The 27,488-nt window shown below is 46.4% G+C and overlaps 1 protein-coding gene across 18 annotated transcripts in view; it reads right to left on the reverse strand.

Moving 5' to 3' along the window:
• The window catches only part of RIPOR2 (RHO family interacting cell polarization regulator 2), a 228,096-nt gene that overhangs the window by 26,362 nt on the left and 174,246 nt on the right, over positions 1–27,488 (reverse strand). For 6 of the 18 annotated variants that reach the window (XR_014809760.1, XM_005665637.4, XM_013977480.3 and 3 more), the window contains 9 exons: positions 25,022–25,171; positions 20,817–20,880; positions 15,681–15,724; positions 14,321–14,446; positions 13,879–14,027; positions 11,809–11,938; positions 7,103–7,780; positions 3,342–3,526; positions 545–713 (listed from right to left, as the gene is read on the reverse strand). Coding sequence is in view for 17 of the 18 variants with exons in the window: in XM_005665637.4 (XP_005665694.1) it covers positions 545–713; positions 3,342–3,526; positions 7,103–7,780; positions 11,809–11,938; positions 13,879–14,027; positions 14,321–14,446; positions 15,681–15,724; positions 20,817–20,880; positions 25,022–25,171 (1,695 nt within the window). In the remaining variant the exon portion in view is untranslated. Of the gene's footprint in view, positions 1–544; positions 714–3,341; positions 3,527–3,613; positions 4,720–7,102; positions 7,781–10,973; positions 11,121–11,808; positions 11,939–13,878; positions 14,028–14,320; positions 14,447–15,680; positions 15,725–20,816; positions 20,881–25,021; positions 25,172–27,488 lie in introns of those variants that run through there. The other 12 variants (XM_013977485.3, XM_084967593.1, XM_084967594.1 and 9 more) reach the window with 3 other exon arrangements.

Genomic DNA, 27,488 nt, shown 5'->3' on the forward strand with positions numbered 1-27,488 from the left:
GGCAAATTCATTTTTACTTTTCTTAACCACATTATGCTCACCTGTTTATCAAATGATTTGAAAGTGAGAGCTCACTATACGTCACCTACTTACTACCTTTTAAGGTCTGGAGATCTAGGTTTTAAGATAGAAACTCCAGGGTTGAGGGAGGATGGCCATGCCTTGCAGAGTTTTTGAGTTGGGTCAAATCAAAGCAGGGTGGTTCTCTTATTCCTGAATTCTTACTTTCCTGGGAAAATGAAAAAACAAAAACAAAAACAAAAAAACAACCAAACCGGAAGCACCCATTCTTGGTGCACGAACAATCTGGGCTCTAAAGGAGTTCCTGCTGTGGCACTGTGGGTTAAGAATCTGACTGCAGTGACTCGGGTTGCTGTGGAGGTTCAGGTTCAATCCCTGGCCTGGTGAAGTGGATTAAAGGACCTGTTTTTGCCACAGCTGTGGCTGGGTCGAGACTGAGGCTTGGATCCCATCCCTGGCCCAGGAGCTTCCATATTTAAAACAAACAAACACAAACACAAACCAGTGCAGTCACCATTCCTACCTGGACGAGTTGGGTGCAGTACTGCAGGTGCCTGACGATGGTGAGGTCCAGGCTCTCATTCCCTGTGGTCAGTGGCAGAGGGCTTCCTGCCACGCTTGTCCCGACTCCGGTGTCCTCAGTCAGGGCTTCGCTGAGATGCCCCCTGGCTTCTGGGTGTACTGATCTGTAACTGTTGAAGCAGGAAGGCGAGTGAAACGTTAGCTGTTTCTTTCTGCGTGGAAACCACAGGCCAAATCATCATGGCTCGAGGAAGGCCCCCACAGCACCCATTGGAAAGAGTATTGTGTTTGTCTACCTTGAAAAATCAAGATACCTTTCAAAAACTACTTCTTAATTCAGCCTGGTCACCACGGAGTCTCATATTAAAAAGATCCTGCAAACAGATCACTCCCAGAGTTCTCTGTTTGCTTCTCAAATACGAGTTACCATTTGTAAAGTCCTCCCACCAAGAAGCCTTTTAAAACGTGCCCTCATTTTGTGGCACTTTCTTGCTCTGTTGACGGGGTGATTAGCCAGATTTTCTAGGATTAAACTGTCCTCTGTATCTGTGGTTTCCCAAGAGCAATGCCAGTAAGAAATAATCAGTCAAGGCTTTTTCCTGGCCTTGGATCAATTGCTACTTGAAGAAAAGGAGAAAGACAAGCCGCTAGGAAGAGACATGATGTTCTCCTCTGGACAAAAGCTAAAAGGGGCATTTGAACCTCCAGCGGCATCACTTGGTGCTGCTTTGCATGCTTGGTTTAAACCCCACTGTTCAACTGTCTAAACTTGTATCATGATGGGCACTTGAGTTTAAAAGCAAATCTGTTGCATCTGTTATCTACATTTGTCCTTTTAAAAAATTTTTCTTTTTATTTTTTTGGCTGTCCTCGCAGCATGCAGAAATTCCTGGGCCAGAGGTCGATCCGCGCCGTAGCAGTGGCCAGAGCCACAGCAGTGACAATGCCAGATCCTTAACCCACTGTGCCACAAGGAAACTCCCTAATTTTATTCTTAAAATGCATCTGTGCAAGAGGGAGAGGAGAAAGGGACAGTCTCATTTCATACATAGAAGGAATGACCAGCAGAGATGTTAACCAGAGCGTCCTAGTTCACACAGCTAGGCAGTTTTTGGCTGCTAGTTTCATGCTCCCCAGTCTCCACAATTTAAAAAGATCATGAACCAGAGTTTAGGAGCCTTGGGTGCCTTACTGTCATTCACATTTGCCTCCAAAGGGAAAATATTCAGCTTGCATTCTACTGGTGGTCAGCACATATTTAAAACACATACACAATTTTCACAAATTTCATAGCAATGTTCTGTAAAATTTACAAAGGCTATGATGCTTTTGTTTTTAAAACACTTCTTATAGCAAGAAGGAAAAAAGCTTAGCCTGATCTTAATCTATCATGGAGTAGCTTAAGACAACAAGTACACAGGAAGATGTTTGGTTTAAGAAGCATTTCACAAATTCAATCAAGTTGGAAAAATCTCAGTGGGGAATGTAGAAAGATAATTTAAACATTATATTCATTTCAGAAACTCTCTTTGCCACACCTCCAGTTTGCTCAAGGGATGAATTCTATTTCTCACTTTTCCTTTTGCTGGTTGCATCTTGGCAGAAGAAATCCTCCAGGAACAACAAAACCCCACAATCTTTTTAAAAAAAAATTTTGTTAGGGCCACACCCACTGCATATGGAGGTTCCTAGGCTAGGGGTCCAATTGGAACTGCAGCCACCAGCCTAAACCACAGCTCACGGCAATGCTGGATCCTTAACCTCCTGGGCGAGGTCAGGGATCAAACCCGAGTCCTCATGGATGCTAGTCAGGTTCGTTAACTGTTGAGCCATGACAGGAACTCCAAAACCCCAAAATCTTAACGCTACCCACAAAGAGGCTCAGGATCTGGGAAGGCTGAACAACCACAGCTTGTTGTAACTTGAAAACCTGGGAATGCAATGTGTCAGAAGGAAAGCTGGATGGAAATCCACACTTTTCCTTTGCGAACGTGTTTGTGTATTTCTTTGCAGCAACTGATGGAACTGAGTATGTTCACCGTGCTTACAGAATGGACGCCATATGCTGGAGTGTTTAGAGAAACATGTGATTAGAGAAACATGAGATTTTGGTACAAAAAGCCTAATGGAGGAAGTGACAATATTTCACCTTATCCTCTTTTCCCACTGCCCCGTGCCATCACCACTCTAGAGAAGGCTACATTCTCCACCCCTGCAGATCCAGGGGCAGTTATCAGTCATCCCTTCCTACAGTCTAAGGGGAATATGTGTCACAGGGCTTAAACCTGGCTTTGACATAGGTACTGATGAGCTAATCTGCTGCAAAGACCCAATGGCTAAAGGAAAGGAGAGATAAGGGGTGGGAAAAGCAAAGTTGAATAAAAGGAAGAAATTAGGAAAAAAGATTCAAATCAAGGAGAGCCAGGTCCAAACTGATCATCCAGTAAGTGTTCTCCAGAAACACAGTATGTCTAGTTAATTTGGAATTAACTACACTGGGGTCCTTTGGAGTCCCTGAACCCTGCAAGATGTATGTGTACACATGTAAATGTACACACACACTCACACAAAAATCTCCCCTTTGTTTGCAAGGAAGAAAATCAATTAACTTTCCCTTAAGACAAAAGAGGTAACGATATTTAAAAGTTGTACTGGATAATAAAAAGAAGCTGCAAGCCAATTCACAGAGGGGGTTTTAACTTCCTGGAGATGTGTAGCAGGACTATTTGGTGGCAACAAAGACCTGCAGTACCAGCTATGATCGTAGAAATAGAAGCATTTGCTAACTTCAGACTTACCTGTGTTTCTCAGTCTCAGTGTCTGAAAATACTGAGTCAGCACCTCCTCCAACATTACAAACCTCCTCACCATCCTCCTCCTCCTCGTCAAAGTCAGAGGTGTTCAGGAAATCAAAGCTTTCTAAAGCACTTTCAACTGTAAGACTTAAACTGGAAGACCTGCTTCGGCTTACTGCGGGCTTGCACTGCAAAGGCAGAAGGTACCAAGGAGAACATCAACATATTCGGAAGGAGAAGCACAACAAACAGACACCCAATGGGAGATGCGACACTTTCTTTTTTTTCAAGCTTTTTATTTGGTTTGTCGGCATTAAAAAAATTCATGGAAAATCTTCATATAAAAAAAGGTACAACCATGGGTAAAAATGACACAATATCTGGGATTTGTTCCAAAATAATCCAGAGGGAAGGAAGCAGGTAGGAGAAGGGACAAGAGTAATCATGAGCTGAGCTCTGTGGAAGCTGGGGGCTGGGCACCTTGGGGTCCATGTTCTGTTTCTTTCTACTTTTGTTTGAAATATTTATAGTAAAAAGTTTTTTAAAATATTACAATCAGAAAGCCTTGGGAAAAAGAACTGCCATACCCTCTTTGCCTAGTGCTCAACCCCAAATAAAATCCAACTGGCAGACAAATCTAGAGTCCTGGAGTCAAGGTCAACTACGAACCTATCTCTAATTCCAACGTCTTCAGTGTCCCGAGACCAGGGCGTGCTATCTAAGGCACCTGTTCCAAAGGATTAATGAAACAAATCCTAGAAACAGAAAATGACTCGAAGTGACCTAATCCACATTCTCTAGGTAAGGAGACTTAAATATCAATTTTACATTCACAGTATGTACTTTCTTTGAACCTCAAGGAAAAAATAAATGGCCCGGGCTTGGTAAGAAGCAGCCGTGCTCCCTCCACAGCTCTGGCTTGGAAGGAATAAGTTCCATCACTTCCCTGGGCGGACCCAGGAATTATGTGAGCAAGTCCACTTCCACTCTGAGGTCTGCAGAATGCTATACTGCCGGACATTAAACAGAAACATTACAGCGTAAGGCCAGTTGCTATGGATACAGAGACGGAGAGAAGGCTTCCCAAAGAGGCAAGAAAACGTTGGAGGTGTGTGTGGGGGGGATGCATTTAACGGGGACAAATTCTGCAAGTCAGGAGAACTAAATGTCCTCCATCCAGTGAGGTAACACCCCTGCTGACTTCTTAACAGGGGGCAGGATGGGCCTTGAAGGGATCTGAGTCTCTGACACTCAAGATGGCACAAGGCATACAGGAACCTGTCTTTCAGTCTTTTACATCAGAGTTGTTTCATTCACCCTCAGTGATCTCCGTCCAAGAGGCAGCATCATTTAGTTTCTGATCCTCAAGAGGTTTAGCATCCTAGGAACGTGAAGGAGGAAAAAAAGAGAAAGCTTTGTCCAGCTGATGCTTTAATTCTGGTTCGAGACAGAGCCACTTGCCCCAGACCTAGACTCTCAAAAGGAAGAGGAGGATCCAGTCCCAACTCAGCCCTCTTCTAGGGTCTTCTTTCCTAGGCCGTATCTGTAGGACCTGATCTTGCACAGCCCGAATGTGTTTAAATAGTGATCATGGTAAAGAAAGGGGTGGTGAAGGATTTCAGTAGCAGGATGATTTTGGAACAACAGCAGATTGAAATAATACTCTGGAAACAAACCTGTGACCACCAGGTTTTTGTAAGACTAAGAGAAGACTTGCTTAGTGCTTCCCGGTGCACTGAGCTACTGATCAACACCCTAGGTGCCTGGACATGGGGCTGCCACCACCACTGGCTCTCTCTTTAGGGGAAGACCCAAGCCACAGCAGTGAGAACCAGCTGAGTCACCAGGGAATTCCACCACTGGCTTTCTTTGAGGCATTTTGCTTTAGGTGAATCTACTGTGTCTTAGTTCTTTACATTGCACACCTCTCTGTCCAGTAAGCAAATCTGGTCAACTGTGCAGACAAGAGCTTGCTGAAGGGATAAAAGATGATTCCACTGGAGCAAAAGCCAAGCGGCCTCCATGCATGAGTCCCAAGCTGACACTTTTGAGTTATGTGTTACAGGAAGTAGCTCCGAGTGCCCTCCCCTGCTGCTCAGAGGCTCTACCTACAGCTGACTCAATTGGTCATGAGCATTAGAGGACATGAATGGAGAGTCGGAGCATGAATAATCACCTGCCCTGGGCAGGCGTCCCTTCCCAAGCTAGGTCAGCATGACCAGAACCGTCAGAGCAACCTTGGGAATGTGGTTTCAAATGCCACAGGGATGGCCACATTTTAACAGTCACACCTAGGGACACAACAGCCTTCTGTGAGGTGACTCTCTGCCCTGGAGCCATATTCTCAAGCCTATTTTATAGAACAGGTCCCCAAAGAATTGATCTTTTAAGAGAAAGGACCCGAGTTCTCTTCTCTGGCATTCTAAATCAGAGGGGCAAAACAAAGACTGCAAGGAGCGGCAGTGGGATTCTGGACAAAAATTCCAGTTCTGTCTTCTCGGGCAGTGTTTTTAAAAAATTTAATCTGTACACACAAGCAGAGACAGATACATTCTCGGGGTAGCAACAGTGATCTCATTATTAGGGCCTTCCTGCCCAAGAGGAAATGTCTCCTGTCACTCCCACCTTCCCATGTTTATCCTGAGTTCTGATTAGGAGCAGCACAGAGGAAGATATATCTCTGGTGGAGTCGAGGTTCTCTGGCTTCTAGATTATTCTCACGTGGGATTCATTTGGGCCAAATTGCAGAGGATGGAATCCTCCAGGAGCTGGCGCCCTGGGGTGTGGGTGGGGAGATGCCTGGGGCCCTCACATCCTCTGTCTTCAGGGGACTTTTCTGCATCCCTGATACTCCGACAGCTACTTCTCCAGTAACATCTCAATGAGATGATGATGCTCAAAAGGCCACCATTTCACATTTGGGGTTTGAATGATGGACTCTGGGAGTGCCGGAGCTGAGACATTCATTTAACTCCGAATCATTTTCCTTAAGTCGATTGGTTGTCAGGAAGATAAAAATTAATAGGCACTACTCGTATTAAAACTCAGTGCTGGAGCTCCTGCTGTGGCTCAGCGGCAATGAACTCCACGAGGATTCATGAAGACTTGGGTTCCATTCCTGGCCTCGCTCCTGGTAGGTTAAGGATCTGGTGTTGCAGTGAGCGGTGGTGTAGGTTGCAGACACAGCTTGGATCCCGCGTTGCTGTGGCTGTGGTGTAGGCCAACTGGCTATAGCTCCGATTAGACCCCTAGACTGGGAATTTCCATATGCCACACCTGGGGCCCTAAGAGGACTAAAAATAAAAATAAATAAACTTGTCCCTAAATCCAATGTCATGAAGATTTTATTTTTTAATTTTTTTTGTCTTTTTGCCGTTTCTTGGGCCGCTCCTGAGGCATATGGAGGTTTCCAGGCTAGGAGTCTAATCAGAGCTGTAGCTGCGACCAGAGTCACAGCAAGCCGCCTCTGTGACCTACACCACAGCTCATGGCAACGCCGGATCATCAACCCACTGAGCAAGGCCAGGGACCGAACCTGCAACCTCATGGTTCCTAGTCGGATTCGTTAACCACTGAACCACGACGGCAACTCATGTCATGAAGATTTTAAAAAGCCCAAAAAACTCAACGCCATTTACATGATGATTACCTACTGATTTTATGATGGGATGGGATTAAAAAGATAGGCTGGCTATTTTAAATAGAATGTTGGCTTAAGACATGTCTCTCCAAACCTAATCCAATTTCCCTGAAAAGGTACTTACTTTGAGAATATCATCCAAGTGCATGACTTCTTGGTTCAGATCCTGAAACTCCTTATACTGCTCTTTATGTGGTTCTAACGCAAGGAAAAGCCCATTAAACGCATCCTCTAAGCTTCCGTCTAGGAAGGATCTACAGCCGTCGGACTCGCCGCTGACCGAGCCCTCCGAGAGCAGCCTCTCGGTGGCCGCTGGCACCTCCGCCGAGGTGAGCCTCTTCACCAGCTGCTTCGTGATGTTTCCTTCGAAAGCGTCCAGCTCCACAGGCTTGAGTTCAGAGGTCTCCTCGGACTCGTGCAGCAGGGCCTCCGCCACGCCCTTCTCCAGGAACAGGCGCTCCGGCCTGGCACCCGCGGGCGCTCGGGAGGCCTCGGCTTTTTTGGGCACCTCGGTGCCTCCCTCCGCGTGGGGCTGGGACCCCGGCCCTTCGCCCAAGGAGCTGCCGGAAGGCGCCGAGCTGGAGTCATCGGTGCCCTCCTGCTGGGAGGCCAGGCTGGCGGGGTTCAGCTCGGCGGGGGTGACGGTGATTTCTGGATTGGCCGAGCCCGCGCTGGGCAGAGAGCCGGCCGGGCTGGCGGGGAGGGTGCTGTCCCCGTGGGGCAGGTCGCTGAAGCTGAGGGACAGTGGCATTTTCTCCTCGGCTGCCTTCCCATTTTCAAAGATGTCATCCGGTAGATTAGACTGTGGATAAAGGGCAAATCATTATGATTATTTTAAATGCAACGGATGCCGCCGGCATGATGCATTTTCAGACAAAATCGAGGGCAATTAAAACCAGACCTTTCATAATATTAACATTGTATTTGTTGACTCTGTGTGTGTGTGTGTGTGTGTGTGTGTGTGTGTAAAAAGAAAACAAGCCTTTAAGACCTCGATTTCCATTGTTGAAACTAGGTGAAAGTTCACTGCACTATTCTTGGGTTTGACATTTTTCAAAAGAAAAAGGTGGAGGGCAGGGAAGCAGTGCTTGTTTCCTAAATCCCAGGATCTCACAAGATTTGGCAGCCGTGGTTACCAACAACACCACCCTTTTTTTTTTTTTTTTTTTTGGCATCGCTCTTAAAAGACTTTCCGACATTCATGCCATTTCACTCAAAAGACATGATGCTTTGTTCTGCTTCAAGTTCTCATAAATTATTTCTCGAAAATCTCTACCCACAAACCCCAAGCCCCGGAAAATGATTAATTCAGCAACCGTGCTCCAAAGAATTTGAGACCAGAAATGTTTGCAGAGCTTCTATAAAAAGAGGAGAGAAAGACTATTAAACTGACCAGTTATCTTCCAGGACTGCCAAGCCCAGGGCTCCCAGGGTGTCTACAAATCCCGAGCACCCTGTCAGGCAGCCCCAGGCTGGGCGAGGTGGGCTCTGTGATCCGTGAAGCAGAACTCAGAAGGCATAGGTCAGAAATATCCAGGTAACCAAGATAATTCATTTATGCCGGTGTTAAAACAATTTCTAAGTCACCTTTCCTGATGCTGGGGGCTGTGGATGGTGTCCAAGTGCCAAAGGTTGTTCTGTAGGAAAAGCTTCCTCGTTATTTGAGCTCAGCGCCTTCAAAGTGAAATCTTTCTCTTGGATTCCAGATTTGATTAAGTAAATGCTAAGTACCTATTTTAATTATATATAAAGCAACGGATGATCACTATAGTGCTGGGAATAGGGCCAGGAGACAAAAAGTGTCACAGCAGGTGAAATGGGGAGCAGACAGAAGGAGGGTCCCGCCTCCTCCTGCATCGCCCTTGGGTCCTTTGGTCCCGTCTCTGCTGGATCTGGGCCACCAGATCCCAACACTGGTATCACTTCAACCCAAACTCTCCATTCTCTGGTTGGAAGGTGGTTTACTTTAACCACAGGGTGACTAAAAGGCTGTGTCCCTGGGGCACTCAAGTGACCTCCGCAGGCTCAGTTTCTTTGCCGCTAAAAAATCTGCGATTCTGGGTTCTGGGGTGGTCGAATTCCAGGGATGGTCCTTGGGAGGGGACAGGGCGGGGGGTGGGTGTCTGGGCTCCAGGCTCCTCTTGCTGCCTACAGCTCCTTTACTCTCCCTTGCCCACCCCCCCCACTGCCCCCCGGTTGTCCAAACAGGCTTTGTGCTTCCAGAAGAGATGGAGGAGGAAACTTCCAGGGAGGGCTCAGGGGAGGCTGGCGTGCAGCTCCCTGCACTTCCCCAGTGTCCCCTGGGCCCTCTGGGTGGTCCTGCCCCAGGCCCACCTCTCTCATCTTCAGCTCTGAGGGAGAGGGAGGCGCTGGCTAAGGCTGGGGACCTGGATGGTCAGGATGCTTATTCAAATTCCAAATTCCTCTCCAGCCCTTTCTTGCTTGAGGCTCCCCTTCCCAAACCCATTGTGCCTGTACTTATGTGGCAAAAGTTGCCTTAGATTAAGTTGAGAGGCTCTGCTGAAGGGGACGCAGGGCCCACTAAGGGGGTGGTGGTGGAGACAGTCCCGGTCCTGGAACTCAGCCCTGGGAAGGAGGAGGGGGAGTGCCTTCTAGAAGGAACACAGTCTGGGAGATGTTGAAAGGGAGGGTGCCTTTGGTGGACAGTGGGGGGAGTGAGGGGGGCTCAGGCAGAGGATGAAGCATGGAGAGATGAGAGGGGGGCCTGGGAAACTGGGCCAGATGGGACCAGCTGCGCTGAGGAGTTCGTGTGGCCAGAGGAAGCCATCACATTTTTTTTTCCTGATCTTGCTCTTGTTTAAATTATTCAATGAAAACCTCTACCAACTCCCTCCACAGCCTTCTGCCTTGCAGAATATGAGCATGAATATACACATGACTTTGACAGCTATCAGCTGTATCAGCTGTGGTCTTTTCACACGTGCTTCCATGCGTATCTTTCCACATCCACTCTCCCCAGTCTCCTTGGAAACTACTAGAGGGTAGCCTTTTCACCTGTGGTTTTTTATTCAATGAATAAGATGTTTTTCGTTTTTTGTTTTGTCTTTTTAAGGCCGAGTCTGAGGGATATGGAGGTTCCCAGATTAAGGGTCCAACTGGAGCTGGAGCTGCCGGCCTACACCACAGCCACAGCAACAATAGATCTGAGCTGCATCTGTAACCTGCACCACAGCTTATGGCAACTCCAGATCCTTAACCCACTGAGTGAGGCCAGGGATAGAACCCGAACCTCATGGTTCCTAGTTGGATTCGTTTCTGCTGTGCCACGTCGGGAACTCCAGATGCAAGTATTATTATTACTAACCAGAGGACTCCTAATCCTTTCCTTTCTGGACATTCAAAGATACATGTCTGTAAAGGGCAGAATATTCCATCGTGTGTGTGTGTGTGTGTGTGTGTGTGTGTGTGTTGTGACATAATGGACAACACATACAATGCAGGCTACCTACTGCATTCCTGATTGCAAATTAAAGAGTTTGTTTTACTATGGTAGTATCGAGTTAACAACCACGACAATACACTAAGGCTAAGAGCCGCTTTCAATAAAAATAGCTCTAGGAAAATCAGTTTAAATCCTCCTGAGTTCCACAAAAGCCAGTTTCTGAAGGCTACAAGAAACTTCTGTAGCCTGAAGATATTAGCGATACCTTAGCTGAAACTGTAAACAAAAATCTTCTTTGCCCTTAAGTATAACTGCATTTTTTTTTTTAAATGACAATCTTGTTACCATGGATATCTTGGCCACAGCGCAGAAAAGCCACAGCACAAAAGCAGAGATCGTGGGAAGGAAAGGACACACGGCCTCTCTCACGAAGGTGCATGCATGACCAACGTTCCCACCCCGGGGACAGGGGACCTGTGACCATCATCCAGTGAGCCAGAGAGGAGACACAACGAGAGGCATGCCCAAGCACACAGGCCACGAGCCCCCGGAAGGCAAGCATATCACACCCAGGCAGGCCACCCCCACTCACATAGAACTCTAGCACGGCCTTGGGTCTCAGCCTGAGGGAGGGCAGGTCACTGAAAGAGCGGCTGCGGTGCAGCTTGGCAAAGAAAGAGTCTTGCAAGGCACTCAAGACAGACAGCCTTGGCTTGTCTGGTGAAGGATGCAACCATCTCTTCAGAAGTCAAAGCAAGATGGGGGAGTTAGTGGAAAGCAGCAGGTTACCACGTTTTCATTAGCTTTTTATCAAGCGTTTCGGATTAAAACAAGGAGGCCGTTATCTATATCCACTTCTTTGAAAGGCTGGTCCTTAGAGAATGTGCAGAAAAGTCTACAGGTGTTGATCAAAGTAACAGGTGAGGGGGGCGAGGGGAGGGGAAAGACAGAAGAGGTTTACCACCTGGGCATGGGTGGTCAAAAGCATCTTGGAGTGCGCTTTCTTAGTCACCGTTAGGTGGAGTGAACGTGAATGTAAAATTACAGTCGGCCCTCCGTATCCGAGGGTTCTGCATCCGCGGGAAAAAAAATTCCAGAAAGTTCCAAAAACCAAACTTGACTTTGCCAATTTTCTGGCAACTATTTACATATCCTTTATGTTGTATTAGGTATTATAAGTCATCTAGAGGTGATCTAAAGTATCCAGAAGGATGTGCATAGGTTATGTGCCAACACTGTGCCATTTTACATAAGGGACCTGAGCATCACTGGGTCTTGGTATCAAAGGGAACCACTCCCCTACAGATACCCAGGGACGACTGCATTAGGAATTAGTGAGACTCCCTAACACCGTATGCTAAGCGTTTCAAATGCTGGATGCAGGCACTCGGGCTCATCATCTCCTCCAGAAATCACACTGAACTTACAAAGAAGGCGTGGTCTTTGAAGGTGGGCGTTTCCGGGGTGCCCTGGCTGTACATGGACATTCTTCTCTGCAGGGCGGCCGCCTTGTTCCCAGCCCCCGAAGATGGGGTCATGTCCTCCACGTCGAAAGGACTGCAAAACAACAAGTCCCCGTGAATGCACGTCTGTTAAAATCACCTATAATCACTGGACCGCAGGCCAAGAAAGCACCTCATCATGCTAACGGAAAGTCAAACCAGTGGGAACCGGGCTGGTTTGGGCCAGACTGGTCTGTCAGCAAACAAACCAAGATAACAACAAGTGGCGCAGAAAACGGAGTCTAGACTGGCCCGAGGGACCAGAGATTATGGTCACAGCTTTAGGCACAATTTATATGGACCCTGGATACTGGATAAATCGGCTTCCTCATTCATACAAGAGACATAAACATATGAAAGCTTGTTCCAACACAAGATGTTGAAGTCTGTAAAAATTCCGGGGGCTCTGCAAGGACAGTTACTTTAATGATATGGAGAGTAACAGATTATTGTTTGGTCCTAAAGAAAACACTCTTGCTCATTTCTGTTGACCCAGAGCCTCTTGCGTGATTGAGAGGAAAACAGCCTGTTGACAAGGACACCATTTATCATCACGCCAAGGGTTCATCCAGCAAGAGGCCTGGCCTTGCATTTGAAATGCCAATGATTACAAGTTCTTAGGAGAGAGGGGCTGGGCAAAAGGTGCGGACACTGTTTCAATGACAAGGCACCAGGTCTCTGCTGCTTCCAAGGGTGACCCTCTCAGGTGTAAAGGGGACCCTGAACACGAATACTCTGCATGTCTGAGTTGCTTGGTAATATACCAGGGGCTTAAGATCAAATGTTGCGAGCAACCAGTGTTTAATAACTTATCATGGCCTTTCTCACTGGGCAACTTCAGAAAGCTACTTTTAAGTTCCTTGCTTTGGCAAAAGGTATCCCTTGCCCTTTGGCAACATTCTCTTTTAGCAGATAGAGTGTGGAGAGGCTAAAGTTAGCCAAAATTTTCCAGGGCAATCAATATAAGATGTATGAAATAACAAGGGCTAAGCAATGAAAACAACCATAGCGAGAATTGGGATCTTTCTGTGGGCAAAATAACTCATATTGGGCAATTATTTTCTTTCAAGTTACTTGACTTGAGAGATATATTTCTTTATATACATTTAAAGCTTGAGAAGGAGGGGAGGAGGCAGAATAGAACAGGAATTCCCTGGTGGCCTAGCGGTTAAGGTCTTGGTGTTGTTACTGCTCTAGCGCGGGTTCCATCCCTGGGCTGGAAAGGGAAATTCTGCGTGCAGCTAAAAAGAAAAAGTAAATCAGGAGTTCCCGTCGTGGCGCAGTGGTTAATGAATCCGACTAGGAACCATGAGGTTGAGGGTTCGGCCCCTGCCCTTGCTCAGTGGGTTAACGATCTGGCGTTGCTGTGAGCTGTGGTGTAGGTTGCAGATTCGGCTCGAATCGCGCGGTGCTGTGGCTGTGGCATAGGCTGGTGGCTACAGCTCCGATTCAACCCCTAGCCTGGGAACCTCCACATGCCGAGGGAGCGGCCCAAGAAATAGCAAAAAGACCAAAAAAAAAAAAAAAAAAAAAAAAGTAAATCAAAGAGGAGAGTAGTGATAAGAGCGAGGGCTCTCCAACTTTGGCACATGTGAACATCACGTGGTGAGCTTGTCAAAGAGATTCTTGGGCCCGGACAGATTCTGGCACAGGAAGTTTGGGTGGCGCCTGAGAGTTCGCTTCCATATCAAGCTCCCTGGAATCCCTTTTTTTTTTTTTTAAAGTTTTATTGGAGTGTAGTTGACCTGCAGTGTTGTTAGTTTCATGTGTACAGCACAATCAGTTATGCGTAGACACATATCCATTCTTTTTCAGATTCTTTTCCCACAGAGGTGATTATAGAATATTGAGTAGATTTCCCTGTGCTATACAGTGAGTCCTTGCTACTCTTTTATTTTACATACAGTAGTGTGTACATGGCCACATGCCACCGTTGGAACACCTCGAGCCTGCTGCACATATTTTAATGTGATGAAATCAAAAAGGGCAACTTACTACCAGGTGATTTCCAGGTTGAGTTTGATGGTGCCAAGGTCATTGATGTCCACGGCCACCACCTGAGGTCGGGCTGCAAACAGCTCTTTGGTCTCGCAGGTCACGCTGCCGACCAGGAGGTGAGTTGCCAGCCCTTTGAGTTCTGTGACCTGGGAAGAGAGGGAAGAAGGCTTGCAGGATGGCAGAGGACAAAGGAAGGGGTATGCTCTTCCTGTTTTGCGTGGCCAGGTCAGGCATTTCGGAATCATATCTGAAATCAGAGGTGGATGTTTCCGAAGGCCATCTCACATTTACCCTGCCCGCTCTGACGCCAGGGCAGGGCTCTGTGATGTACACAAGGTCTGTGGGGTGGAGGGGCAGCAGGCGGAGGTCATGGACACAGGCCTTCCACGATGGACCATCCCGCCGTGGCACCAGGAGAGAAAACGTGATGATACTGTACCTTGATGGAAATCAATCCAACAATCAAGGGCAGGAACACCATTTCCTCTCCATCCCAGCTCTGTTTGCCATTGACTTCGATTCTGCCTTTCAGTTTCCACCTCTGTCGGCCGTACTTCATGAAAATCTGGGGAGAAGACGCCAAAGGGCCCTCAGGTTCCGCTGCCCTCACCCCCTTTCCCTACCAAACACCAGCATCAAAAGGGCAAGTCAGGAAGCGGCTGCAGCTTCTCCTGGTCCCCAGCAGCCTCACTCCACCCACTTATTGCTGGGTCCAAATTCCCTGGGGTGGAGCAGAGGATGAGTGGGGACTTTCAAAAGGGCGTAAGTCCTGCTTCTCTAGGACAGAAGGTATGAACTGCTTTCTTTAGAAAAAGGTCATTGCATCGCGCCCTTTGGCTCCCTCATGTCAACCAGCTCTTTCTCTGCTTAGTTCTGCTTCAACAGAACAACAACTGGATTCATTCTCTACACTCCCCTGCTCCTTTAGAGAGATGGGGAACCATCTGCTAAAATCTACTGAGTGGCCAGAAGCAAGAAATAAGACATCCTCCCTCTGGATGAGGGAGATAGAACTGGACAAGGATTTCGAAATCTGCCATCCTCTGGGCAGAGGGTGTACAGTCTCCTTGGTCAGACAGCTTTGCTGTTTAGAGGAAGATACGTTCCCACCATCCTGCCCCCACCCCCGCCCGGCCGAGAAGAGTGATTGTAGAGGGTTTGGGAGGAGATACATGAAATAATTATGTAAGTTTCCTTCTGAAGAGAGAAAAAAAATATATATATATGTGTGTATATATATATATATATATATATATTTTACTTCATGGAGTATATTTTTCTAAAGGAAGATCCAGATTCCATTATTCTTTAATCATGATACTTATGAGTCATCATAATCCTGGATTGACTCTTGGGTCAGGAAAAAAAAAACTGCTATCAAGTACAATATTGGGACACGTGGAAAACTAAATATAGATCACACATCAAATGACATTAGCTAAAGGGTCAATGCTAAGTTTGCTGGTGTTGGGAATTGCACAATGTTTAGATGAGAGAATGTCTTTCCATATTCAGGAAAATAGTCTAGGATTATGATATCTGTGCATTCATCTAACATGGTTCAGCAAAATTGTAACAACAGCAATAATAATAATGATAATAATGAAGCAAATGTGGCATCATGTTAAACAGTAATATCTAGATGACTTGTATATGGGAGGTCTCATACTAATGTCCAAATTTTCTCATTGGCCCAAACTTCTTTTTCAAAATATAAATTTTTTAAAAAAGACACCGAAGAAGTAAAATAATGACAACCGACTCCCTCAAGTCCAACATCCAGGCGACCCCATACTTACTTCATATTGGTCCCCGGGACAGAGGCGAGCAAAACCGGCCAGACCTGTAGGCAAGTGATTGGGATCAGAGGTGCAGAATCTATTTTCCCTCTTTACAAACCCACGCTGGCACATTTATAAAACTCAAAGTGTCACACATTTGTGAAAACTCACATAATAGTTTCTGGGCACCATCTGTGGATACAGCTATTATTGAGAATTTCATCCACCACAGTGAGAGGACATTCTATACTGGGGTGATGGAAGAGGTGCTCTAGGGGGCAGAGAAGGCTGTTCCTTCTATAAATAGCCCCTTAAGTTGTGAGACTGTGGGAGGGAAGAATCTGCTTTCCACCTGTCTCATGGGCTCTTGCCAGCCTTGAGATGACAGCAAGATCCAGGGAGGCGTAAAAAAGCACCTGCCATTATGACTCTCTGTCAGTAGATGGCAGCAACTCATCAGTTAGTCACCTCTACCTACAGCCTTAGTGCATCCATTAACAAGTACAATGTGACAAGCCTCTTCCAAACACTCACTGAAATGAGGGCAGAATTAAAGAAGCCAATTTTCACTAATACTTCTTTTGAGGATGGTCTTTTATTTTGAATACTTCTGAAAGAAAGTACCATCAAGTGATTTTTATAAATCAGAATTGGCTGGATGTGCCAATTCTAATAAAACCCTAAGCCAGCACTCTTTAAAAACCTCTGCAAACTTGTTCAGGATTCATCTACTACCTGTATATAAGCAACAGGTGTGCAATTACAAGTGAAGTCTGGTTAAAAAACAAAAAACCCTAAAAAATTGATCTAATATCAGTGCTGGATAAAGAAGAGTAAAGGGGAAAATCCTTTGAAGCTTTTTTTTCCCCCCTACAAAATCACCAGAAATTTCCTAGCTGAAGAACTTATCCAGATGGGAGAAGGCTACTTTGTAGTGATGTTTTTGAGCTCCTCAGCCCATGTTATTAAAGCTAAAATTTTTGGTGGTGGCCCACTCTGATTATAACTGTAACGTGGCATGAGGCCATAGGCGGGGCAAAAGCAGGCCCGGGTGTGTGCTGTGCTCCTTCAAGTCCTAGCCGCTTGTGTAAGCCACTTGGTAGGACTGATCGAAGAACTGAAAGTAACAGCGGGGCAATTACAGTTACCACCTCGTGTCTCTCAAACCTGGCCAGGTTTCTTGGAGACTCTGGTCTGAGGCCTGCTGGGGTTGTCAGTTGGGAAAAGCTTTGTGTTTTCTCAGCAGTCTTGGGGATTTCTGCAGCATTGTCCACAAAGCTTTCATTATGGCCACTTTTCCAAAACCCATCGTGGGGGTTTGCACCCAGGGATGGGCATAGACAGATGGAGGGGGTGAGGGGACTTTTATTTCCAGGGGGCATCTTCCTGTATCTGTGGATGTCTGACTGTAAACATGCATTATGGATCAAACAGCTCCTCCAGGGAGTTCCCGTTGTGGTGCAGTGGTTAACGAATCCGACTAGGAACCATGAGGTTGCAGGTTCGGTCCCTGCCCTTGCTCAGTGGGTTAACGATCCGGCGTTGCCGTGAGCTGTGGTGTAGGTTGCAGATGCGGCTCGGATCCGCGTTGCTGTGGCTCTGGCGTAGGCTGGTGGCTACAGCTCCGATTAGACCCCTAGCCTGGGAACCTCCATATGCCGCGATAGCGGCCCAAGAAATGGCAAAAAGACAAAAAAAACCCACAAAAAACAAAAACAAACAAACAAACAAAAAACAGCTCCTCCATGGCCTTGTTCTGAAGGCCCAGGTGCTACTGTATGCAGTTGCCCACCCTGTCCCTCCTTTGTTCAAGGACCATTCTGCCAGAAGAATGCACCCCTGCCCCCCGCTTTTTTTCCCCACTTCTACCAGAAGAATCTCTCTGAGAATCTTCCTTTCCAAAGATAAAAAATATCACACATGTTGGCGGGCAGCATGTACACAGAGAAAAGGCTGGTTGGATAGTCGTGACAATTTCAACAAAGTTTAGCACTGGGGGGTGTGATTCTGTAGCTTAAGGAAGTCACACTTTCTAGTCCAAAGAAAACAGCCAGACAGCTGAAGAACCAGGGGCTCCCGTTACAGGCCTGACTGATTTACTGATCAGGCATAAATAATGCACATTTACTGGCTCCCTGGTAGATGTTCCCCCTACCGAGGCTGGAGCTGCCCTGGAAGCTGTGGGGCCCAACACAGACTCTGGGATAGACACACTGCCCGGAACTGAATTAGAAGTAGGGGATAACTGAAGAGAGGAAGTGGTTTTCCGTAAGAGACCACATCCTTTCATCTCCCTCCTGGTGGATACTTCGCAGGCCAAATGCTCCCCCTTTGGCCTGGCATTTGAGCCTCTTCACAATCTGGTATCAGGGAACTCCCCAACACGTCCCCCCAAGTCCTCTCATTCTAATGCAAAGGTTACACTGGGGAGCCCCCCTCTTCACTGCTTCCCTCCCCCAAAATAGGTGGGTGGCATCCTTCTCACCCCTTCCCCAGGCTTCTAAGCAATAGGGCATGCTGTTGGTCCAAGAAATCATTTATTCCACTGAATGAGAATGCACTGGCTCATACCCCCATTTTTTCCATTAGACTATATAGAAGTCCAGGCCAGGGACCACGCCTTGAGGATGCAGCCAAGAGCTTGGTCAAAAGCAGGGGCTCAGTGAGAGCCTGATCAGTTGTCTTTCCCATCATCCCCGACCCACCCCAAAACCCCATAAAATGATTGTTGTCTGTGTGAGGGTGGGGCAAAAGGGAAGTGTGGAAGGGTGGGGCAGGGGGAAGTTGGGTTAGGTCGGAGAATGTTGTGAAATATCCCCAGTTTATGTCAATACGTATGTTGGGAGTCGTCGTCGTTGTTGTTTTTCTTTTTAATCAGAATGCATAACACATAAGAAAGTTGCTACCTGCAAAGATGCAAGGTTTCTTGGCAGCATGAGGGGGCGTCCTTCCACGGGGGTGTAACCCTTGACAGGCTTCATAGGAATAGCTTGAGTTCTCGTGTTAGATTAGGAAAGTGGAAGTGAGATAAATCAAAAATGAAAAGGGAGGATCAGGTGCAGGTTTGAGCGACCCCCCTGAACCCAGACAGAAGCCAGGGATGCTCATCAGTCAGGAGAGAGAGAACGACATCGAGGGCAGAGATGGAAGAGCTGTTCTCTAGCTGGGCGACCACTCTCCCGGGGGATGGGACCGAGGCCCAGATCTGATGGGTGGGCCCCCTTCTCTCACCCCACTCCCGGGGTGCCTGTGTGCTGGATAGAGGACAACACTCCCGTAGAAGAGAATATTCTTTGAGCAACAGTTAAGTATCCACTCAGCTCTGTCAGAACTTCCCACCTCATATGGGCTGGGGTGGGAAGGCACTAGGAGCCAAGAACCTTGGGATTCAGTTTCAAGTTTGACTCCAACATACTATGTGACTTCTGGGCCAAGTCCCTTAACCCCACGCCCCGTCGATAAAATGGGGAAATGATTACTCCACCCCAAACTGGGGCATTCGACTATACTGAGCATCAGGAATAGGGGAAATACGGTACTGCATGTATTAACAGTGAGAAGATGGGCATGATGGGAATTTCCTTTAGCTGTAAGGCCCTAGACCCTGCTGGCCTGCGTGGATGGTGTCAGAGAGTCTGAGAAGGAAAGAGAAGTGTTTTCTGCTAAATGCTGACTCAGGGCAGTGGTGGTTCAGAATCAGGCTGCTGACAGAATCATCCCAAGAATGAAAAATATATACATTCCAGGGCCCACCCTGACTTGCTGAGATGGGGTCAGGGCCCGAGTGGTTTCAGAACCACTGACTCAGGTGAGGACCCAACCTGAAGAAAACGCACCTCAAAAACTGACAAAGCACAGAAAACTCACCACAGCATTAAAGTAAGTGTTGAGACTTGACAGTGAATAACAAACTGTCTGACTAGAGGACCTGCTGGAGAGAAGAAGGCGGGCCTGTGGGAAGCGGGAGGTCAAGGTCAGGTTGATTCCAGATACACTAACTCAGAGTAGCTCGACGGGTGCAGTAAAGAAAACTGCAGAAAACTCTCCTTCCTGAATTAGATAACTCATTCAGACAATGAAGCTCTCCCGTTGAGCACTTACAAAAACAGTGTCCCCTTCCTAGTCCCTTAATTGCCAAAAGTAGACAAGAAGGTGATTAAATCCCCATTAGTGACCCAGCGATCTGGCTGCTAGGAAACCTCTGGAAAGGAACTGCGCACGCATGCCCCAGACACCCCCAGGCCCCTCGCTGCAGGGAGTGGGCCACAGGGCGGAGGGCAAATGGATTTGCCCTGTTGGCTGCTCACCCAACAGGCCCTGAGCTGTAACTCTGACACCAGGGGGCCCCTTTGTTTTCTGCGACTAGAGTTGCTTTCTGTCCTGAAGATGCTCGTGGTACAGATCAACAATACTTTCAGGGTGGAACTTTCTGGAGTCAACACCAGAAAGGGGCTGGGGAAAAAAAGGAAACTGCACAGTCCTCAGGGGTTCAACACTACAGAACGTTTAAAAATGAAGAGATCGATAGCGTGCGTCACAGGAAAAGGGAGCATAAAGGAACAAACAAAATGACACCACCGAGAAGCCCACAGACACGCCTAGGATGAGGGCCATTCTGTAGAGCAATTGTTTCGAAGACAAGTCAATGGTGGGAAAAAAACCAAGAGGGGTCTGTTTTAGATGCAAGGGAACTTAAAGAGTTACCTGATGCTTTAGATGCAAGCACACTTAAAAGAGTTGCTTAAAAGAATTATGGTGCAGGGACCTTGTTTGCATCCTGACTTGAACAAACCAAGTGTACAACTCATTTTCCAGATGACTGGGCCGTGTGCTCACGGAACGGATTCGTAACAAAGGCACATCCATTTTGTTAGAGGCGGGTGTTATTTTATCAAAGAAAAAAGAAGAAAGTAGATGAAGTAAAAATAGCAAAAGCTTGCTAATTATTAAATCGAGGTGATGGGTTCATGGGAACTCCTTGCAGTATTCTCCCCACGTCTGTGTATGTTTGAGATCCTGTCCCAGTAAATATTTAAGTGTGTAGGCAAGTCTCAGGACGAGAAGGTTCTGGAGCATCACTAAATGGACCCAAGTGGGGAGGGTGAGGAGTTCTGTGGAGATGCGCCTCACTCTCGAAAGCAGGGGGAAGAATACCTTTCATCTTGATGGAGAACTCTCCCAGCTGTTTCTCCAGCTCCGCTTCGATGGCACACATGTTCTAGAAAGAGAGCACAGGAGACTGGCCTTAGGGTTATGCTTCTTTCAAAGCCCATGGTGTTGTCATAGCAGCGGACAGCCACTGCTGGAACAGGAAGCGTTTACCTGTTTGCAATAAGTGGTGCTACAGCCCCACCTATGTAGCATCAAAATGCTTAACCTAAGCCTAAGCAAGACTTCTTGTGCACAGGAAATTTAGAGCATAGAGGACCAAGGTAAATTACACCATAAACAGTCAGATAAATCTGGAATGTGGGAGATCCTAAAAGAACTGGCCTGGATTCTACAAAAAGTCAGTGGTAATGCTCAGGGGGAAAATTCTAGATAAAAGAGATTAAAGTGACATAACAACCAAATGCAATGTATTAACTCTGATTCCGTCCTGATTTGAAAGCAAATAAACTAAAACTGTTGTAAAAGACATCACTGGGCCAAATAAGGGCAGTTTAAAAGGGCACAGGCTCTCAGATAATTCTAGAGGATGACTGGTAATTTTCTTAGTTGAGATAAAGGTATGTGGTTGTGCAGGGGACACACATGTTGCATAGGTTATCATTATGGGGTCTGTGCTAAAATATTTATGGGGTGAAATGTCACGATAGCTACCATTTACTGTATCAAATGACTCAGCAAAAAAATTAAAAAATGAGTGTATACAAGAGAAGGAAAGGAAATACGGCAAAATACGACCCACTGGTAAGTCTAAATAAAGGTATATAATGTTTAGGAGTTCCTTTGTGGTGCTGTGGGTTAAGGATCTGGCATTGTCACTGTAGTGGTTTGGGTCACTGCTGTGGGGTGGGCTCGATCCCTGGCCTGGGAACTTCCACGTGCCACATGGTGAGTGCAACCAAAAAAAAAAAAAAGGGTATATGATGGTTCAATATACTAGTCTCGACTTTTCTATAGGTTAGAGATTTTTTTTTAATAAAATTTGGGGCAAAAAGAGCTCAAGAGCTCAATTCTACTCAAAGTGAGTGAGGCTGCCATGCCGTGACGTCCCCAAATGATTCTCAGGTTTGACAAGCATCCTCTCCTCACTCTAATGTTGAGGGGACTTTAAAGGCACAGGAGTGACACCGTCTACGCCTGTGGTTAGATGTCTAACTGCCCTCGCCCCACTTCCTCAGTGACTGAGGATCTAAACAGAGCAATCCGAGTTAGAAATCAAGAGGAAGGGGAGTTCCCATCGTGGTTCAGTGGTTACAAACCCGACTGGTATCCATGAAGATGTGGGTTTAATCCCTGGCCTTGCTCAGTGGGTTAAGGATCTGGTGTTGCCTTGAGCTGTGCTGTAAGTTGAAGACGCAGCTTGGATCCAGCGTTGCTGTGGCTGTGGTGTAGGCCAGCAACTACAGCTCTGATTTGACCCCTAGCCTGGGAATTTCCATTTGCTGCAGGTGCAGCCCTAAAAAAAAAAAAAAAAAGGAAAGAAATCAAGAGGAAAAGCACTATGGCCGGGGGACTGCCCCCCTCGGGCCCCTTCTGCAGCTTGGCCAGTTTAAGCTTTGATGCAACCTCTTCTGTTCTAAGCAGAATTCCCCTCCCTTTCCCCCAGGGGCAGCATCTGCAGGTTCCTCTCTCCATTACGGGTAGGGGTGGGCAGAGGGTTGGGGCCCCCTCCAACAGAGGCCTGGCCAGCTCAGTCAGCAAGGCAGGGGCTGCTTCTGTTTGGATTTTGTGGTAGGACTTCAGGATTGATTTGCAAGCTAGAGGTTCTGATTCTGAAATGTCAGTACCTCAAAGAGCTTAGCAAAGCTGGGGAAAACTTCCTAAAGTTGAGTTCTGTGCAGCTGGAAAGTTTTGAAAACAAAGGCTTCGTTTTATAAACAAATTTTCTTCCTCAGAGGATTGGGTGTCTCTGGGAAGGAGTGCATTACTGTTTCTAGAAATATCAACGATGTTATCAAGCATGTCAAGACTACTGCAGTGTCTTTGAAAAATTTGGGGGGCAACTAGTTTAGCGGTTGAGGACATCCATGGTCAGAATTTTCTTCTGTCTCACCCAGGCAGCTGTCGATGGATTCTGCTACACTTGCAAAGGCACCTAGAACCATCTGGCCCTAAACCCTCTTTGTGACAAAATTGTGGCTTTCGAGCTCATGTGAAGATATAAAACCACCTAAATGTCAAGTGAGGTCCTGGACTTCCTTCTTCTCCAGGGCAGCCCTTCCTCTTGCTACAATTATACTCTACCTCTTCGAATTTGTGAGCAAATACAACGCCATGACTTGGCATTTGACTGTGGGTAGGTGGCTATTTCTGAAATGACCTGCAAATGTTCTAGGAGAGGCATAGGCTGCTGGTCAGTCCTCTGCTTGTGTACTCTGCACAGACTCTGTCATTGTCTTTTGATTTCAGAGACATGCGGAAATGAGGTCTCATGAACTAGGGCTGCTTCTACACCAGAGATTTTTTTTTTCCTTTCTGTGGCCGCCCCTGGAAGTTCTCAGGCTAGGGGTTGAACTGGAGCTGCAGCTGCTAGCCTACACCGCAACCACAGCAATGTGGATTCACCCATGTGGATTCCGAGCCACGTCTTTGACCTATGTCACAGCTTGTGGCAACACTGGATCCTTAACCCACCAAGCAAGGCCAGGGATCAAACCCGTTATCTTCATAGACACTATGTTGGATTCTTAACCTGCTGAGCCACAAAGGGAACTCCTACAACCAGAGATTCTTGGATGGGGAAAAAAGAAAGTCACCCTGTCTTTTCCATAAGCCTCTAACTGAAATCTAATATGTCCATATATCAAGAATGGAGAAAACAAGCCACAGCCATAGGACTACCTGTGACTTTGACCTGATAGAAGTCACCCAGACGTCCATGTCATATCAACTCTTGCAAGTACCTTGAGAAATCATTTCTATTTTTCACTACTTTGACATTTTAGTAGTTATGGGAACCACTGGTAAATCCTGTAGTTTGATGGGCTAATAATAAATCAGCAGTTTAGTACCCTATTGTATATTTGATGTTTCAAATATTTTAATCACTGCACTGACAATTATTGAAATAATTTTATTTCAGTATAACTTGCTTCCTTTGAATTCCTATGGATTATATTGTATGCATTCAAAAGGCCCTCTCCTGAAAGGGGAACTTAGGTAAAGCAGCCCTATTTTAGACCATGAAAAAGACAGGCTTGGTTCAGACAAGAGGCAGGGCTGGAAGCCACACATGAAGGGATCCTGTGGCAAGTCCCCCAGGATGTCCCTCTGGCCCAGGGCTGAGACCGATGCTAGATGCTCGGCTCTGGGAACTGTCCAACAGGCCCTCATCAGGCCGATGACTTCATTTGTGAAACTGGATCTCTGAACAAAGACTCACGGGAGAGTGAGAAGTGCTGCTTTTTAATAATTCAGTCATTTCATCAAAGACACTGCTATCAGGTGACCCCAGAGGAGCGAAGCCCTCCCTGTGTCATATGTTTGGGCCCCAGAGACAGTTAGAAGGCAGGAAGGCAGGCTTCTGTTCATGATCCTTTATCTCACTTGAAGACAGAAGGGACTTTTCTTACAATCAAATAATCATAGGCGGGAGGTTCGTGGGTGCAATACCCAGGATGGCCGTCTTAACCACAGGGTCTGGTCAGTGTGCAGGGAAAAGGCTAGAACGGACTGCACACTAGAGAACTGGGAACTGCACTTCCATGACTAAAACCAGGGTATCTGTGGCTCTTTCATTTGCTGCAATTTTCAACAAGCATTTGAATACTACTTGTGCAGAGGCTGTGCACCATGTAGCACGCTGTGCACCACCAAGCAGTGTAGGACTTGGTCAGCGAATGGTTTCATGGCATCTAAGATCTTACGGACTTACACATCTGTGAACAAGCATATTACAAAAGCACTAGGAGGGGAATGGCTGACTGGTGGTGCCCACAGGACTGGGAAAATCACATGCTATGGAGTCCACAGAAAGCTCTAAACAAAAACACAACCCACAAAATCACCCAAGAGTTGTTTAAAATAATTCCACCAATGGCTCAAGAAAATGCAAGAGAGGTGAACGGTAAAGCATCTCTCTCTAAAGGGTAGAAGGAGGTTGTAGGCTGCCATTCTCCTGGTTCTTGGCAGGTACCAACAATTCCGATCAGGCCAGGCAGAGCTCAGCCCCTGAGCAGTTTGGCACGTACCTCCGTGTACTCCTTGTAACTCCGGTTGATCTCCGACAGGCTCTCCCGGGCAGCTCTGCTGGCGGGAGAGGTGGCAAAGGCTAGCTTCATTTTGCTGGCACCATCCTGCAGGCGTCTTTGGATACAATAAGCTTCATAGAGTTCATCTACCTGCCAGAATCCAGACAGCAACACAGGGGGCATAAATATTTATCATGCTAGAAGGAAGTGACACAGGCCATTTTTAAGTGCTTAAGATACTTTAGTTTCTGATCTCAAAAGGAGAATCTTGTAGAAGTGCCATTCTTTAAAAGAGCCCATTCATTTTTGTTTTAGCCACTAGGATCCATTTTCTACTTCAAAACAGATTTTACTCTGAGCCTTCTTTTCAAATGACAGAGAATGAAAATAAATTTAACATTGGTGGGCTGTGTGAGACAAGGGGTAGATAGTGAAGGCAGCAGTCTTTTATATAAGGAACAAACACTGGAAGAGCATAGACAGTGTCACACCAGTGCGAAGACTTGGTTTTCCACTGGGCTCTTATCACTTTATTTTAAGAGACAGTGTCACAAGGTGATAGTCACACAACCAGATTTAGAATTTTTTTAAAAAAAGAACTCGAGGCTAATTATTGAAAATGATTTTTGTAAAGCTGCAGCTCAACAAAAGATCGAAAACAAAGGTAAGTGTTTCTTAAAATCACGGTGAAGCATAATTGTCAAAATTTATCAAACTGAACACTGACAACTGTGACTTTTTTTTTTTTTTTGCGTATAAATTACACCACAATTAAGAAAACAGGCGCAATGGAAATGAACATGTCCCCGCCACACCTCTACGGTTAGGCTTCTAAATAATAATGCCCTTTGAGAATGACTACTGGGCCGGGAATCTGGAATTTTAAATAAACAGGGCAGGTTGTTCTGATGTGGGAGACCCCCCTCAAGACTTAGAAACACAAGAGCCCGGTGGCCTCATCCTTGTGGCCTCCTGGGAGACTGACCCTCGCCCTTTTTCTCACCACTGGGACCAAAGTCTCTGAGGCTGTAATCCTCTCAATAAGGAAGCTGCTCACTGGACCACTGGGCCAGCCCTAACGACTGAGCAGACTACTTTGCATTTCAAGAAATTTTATTCCAGTTTTCATTTAAATATCAGTCTATCCTAGCCAAACGGCGCTAACCTTCAGCACAGAGGATAACCACGTACTCCTCTAAGCAGACGCTGGCCCATCTATAGGCAAGTATTTGCCTTATTTATAAGTCAGCAGTGGCTCTCAGCAGATAAACTGATGGACTTGGTCAATTAAATATAATTTGCTGGGATTTGTTAGGGATCCAGGCATGAGATGCTGCCAGGAGAGTTCTACCAACTTTGAAGAAGTACTAGGATTGTTGGTCGTATCTTACAACGATGGATACAGATGGATCAACACACCCTTAGCTAACACTCATTCTGTTTTCTTGCTATTTTTCAAATGACACAGAGTGCTTTCAAGGCTCGCCTGCCACATAAATATCTTCTAAGGGATGTCATTGTTTCATTTATTGAGTTTAGCAGAAATAGGAGCAATTTCAGATTTGCCAAGGTAATAAATATCTTTCAAAGTGGGCATGTACAAAGGCAGTAGCACATACGCATGTTTACAGACACATAAATCATCACAGAATTTTAAACTGGAAAGGATTCTTAGGATCTAGATTGAATCGATACACCTCCCGGCCTCACTGCACAGAGTGGAAAGCCAAGGTCCACAGAGAGTAGTTATAGCCCAGTGAGTATATGGCAGAGATGGGACTAAAGCCTGAGACTACTGACTGCTAGTAAAGAGAACCACTAAAACCCCCGGTCTCTCTACTTGGAAGCTAGGCTGGTGGATGCAGAGGCAAAAAGAAATTGCTAATGGTATCATTTAGCTGCCCTCAAAGGGAAACTGTTCCTAGATTGTACCGATATCGCCTGATAGTGTCCAGAATCAGGTGGGGGAGGGTAGTCCCACTCCGCACTTAGGCTGGTGGGACCATCAGTCAACTACTTTTAGGGTTCAGGGCTAGGCTTCAGGGACCCTGACAAACTGGGGTAATACGAGGGGCAATGGGAATGAAGAGGAACCTGCAAACCAAGCCATTTGAAGAAAAATGGAAGGAATTAGAAGCTTGAGAAAGATTTAGGGAGGTCCTTAAAATTTAGGCTGTCCTTAAAGGCCTTCAGGAAGAAGATTTTGGGGGTTCCAAGGTGTAGGTGGGACTCAAGTGTCAAGTTAGGCAAATGAGAAGATTTTTATAGGTCAGTTAGGCTTAATTTTATCTCTAAGCAGACTACGTTGAGACTGCATCCGCCACCAGGGACTGGCCATGCTACATAGGAAGCACTTAAATATTTGTTGAACTGAAGTTGAGTAAAAAAATGTGCTAGATAATTGGGTGCTCTATTCTTAATTTTTTTCTCCATCTTTACTGCCTGTTGGAGGACTTAATTGCTAATC

Source organism: Sus scrofa, chromosome 7, assembly GCF_054392235.1.
Source record: "Sus scrofa isolate SSC_HxYL_T2T_F1_AM1 chromosome 7, Sscrofa_HxYL_maternal_Yorkshire_Landrace_v2.0, whole genome shotgun sequence".
Lineage (NCBI taxonomy): Eukaryota > Metazoa > Chordata > Mammalia > Artiodactyla > Suidae > Sus > Sus scrofa.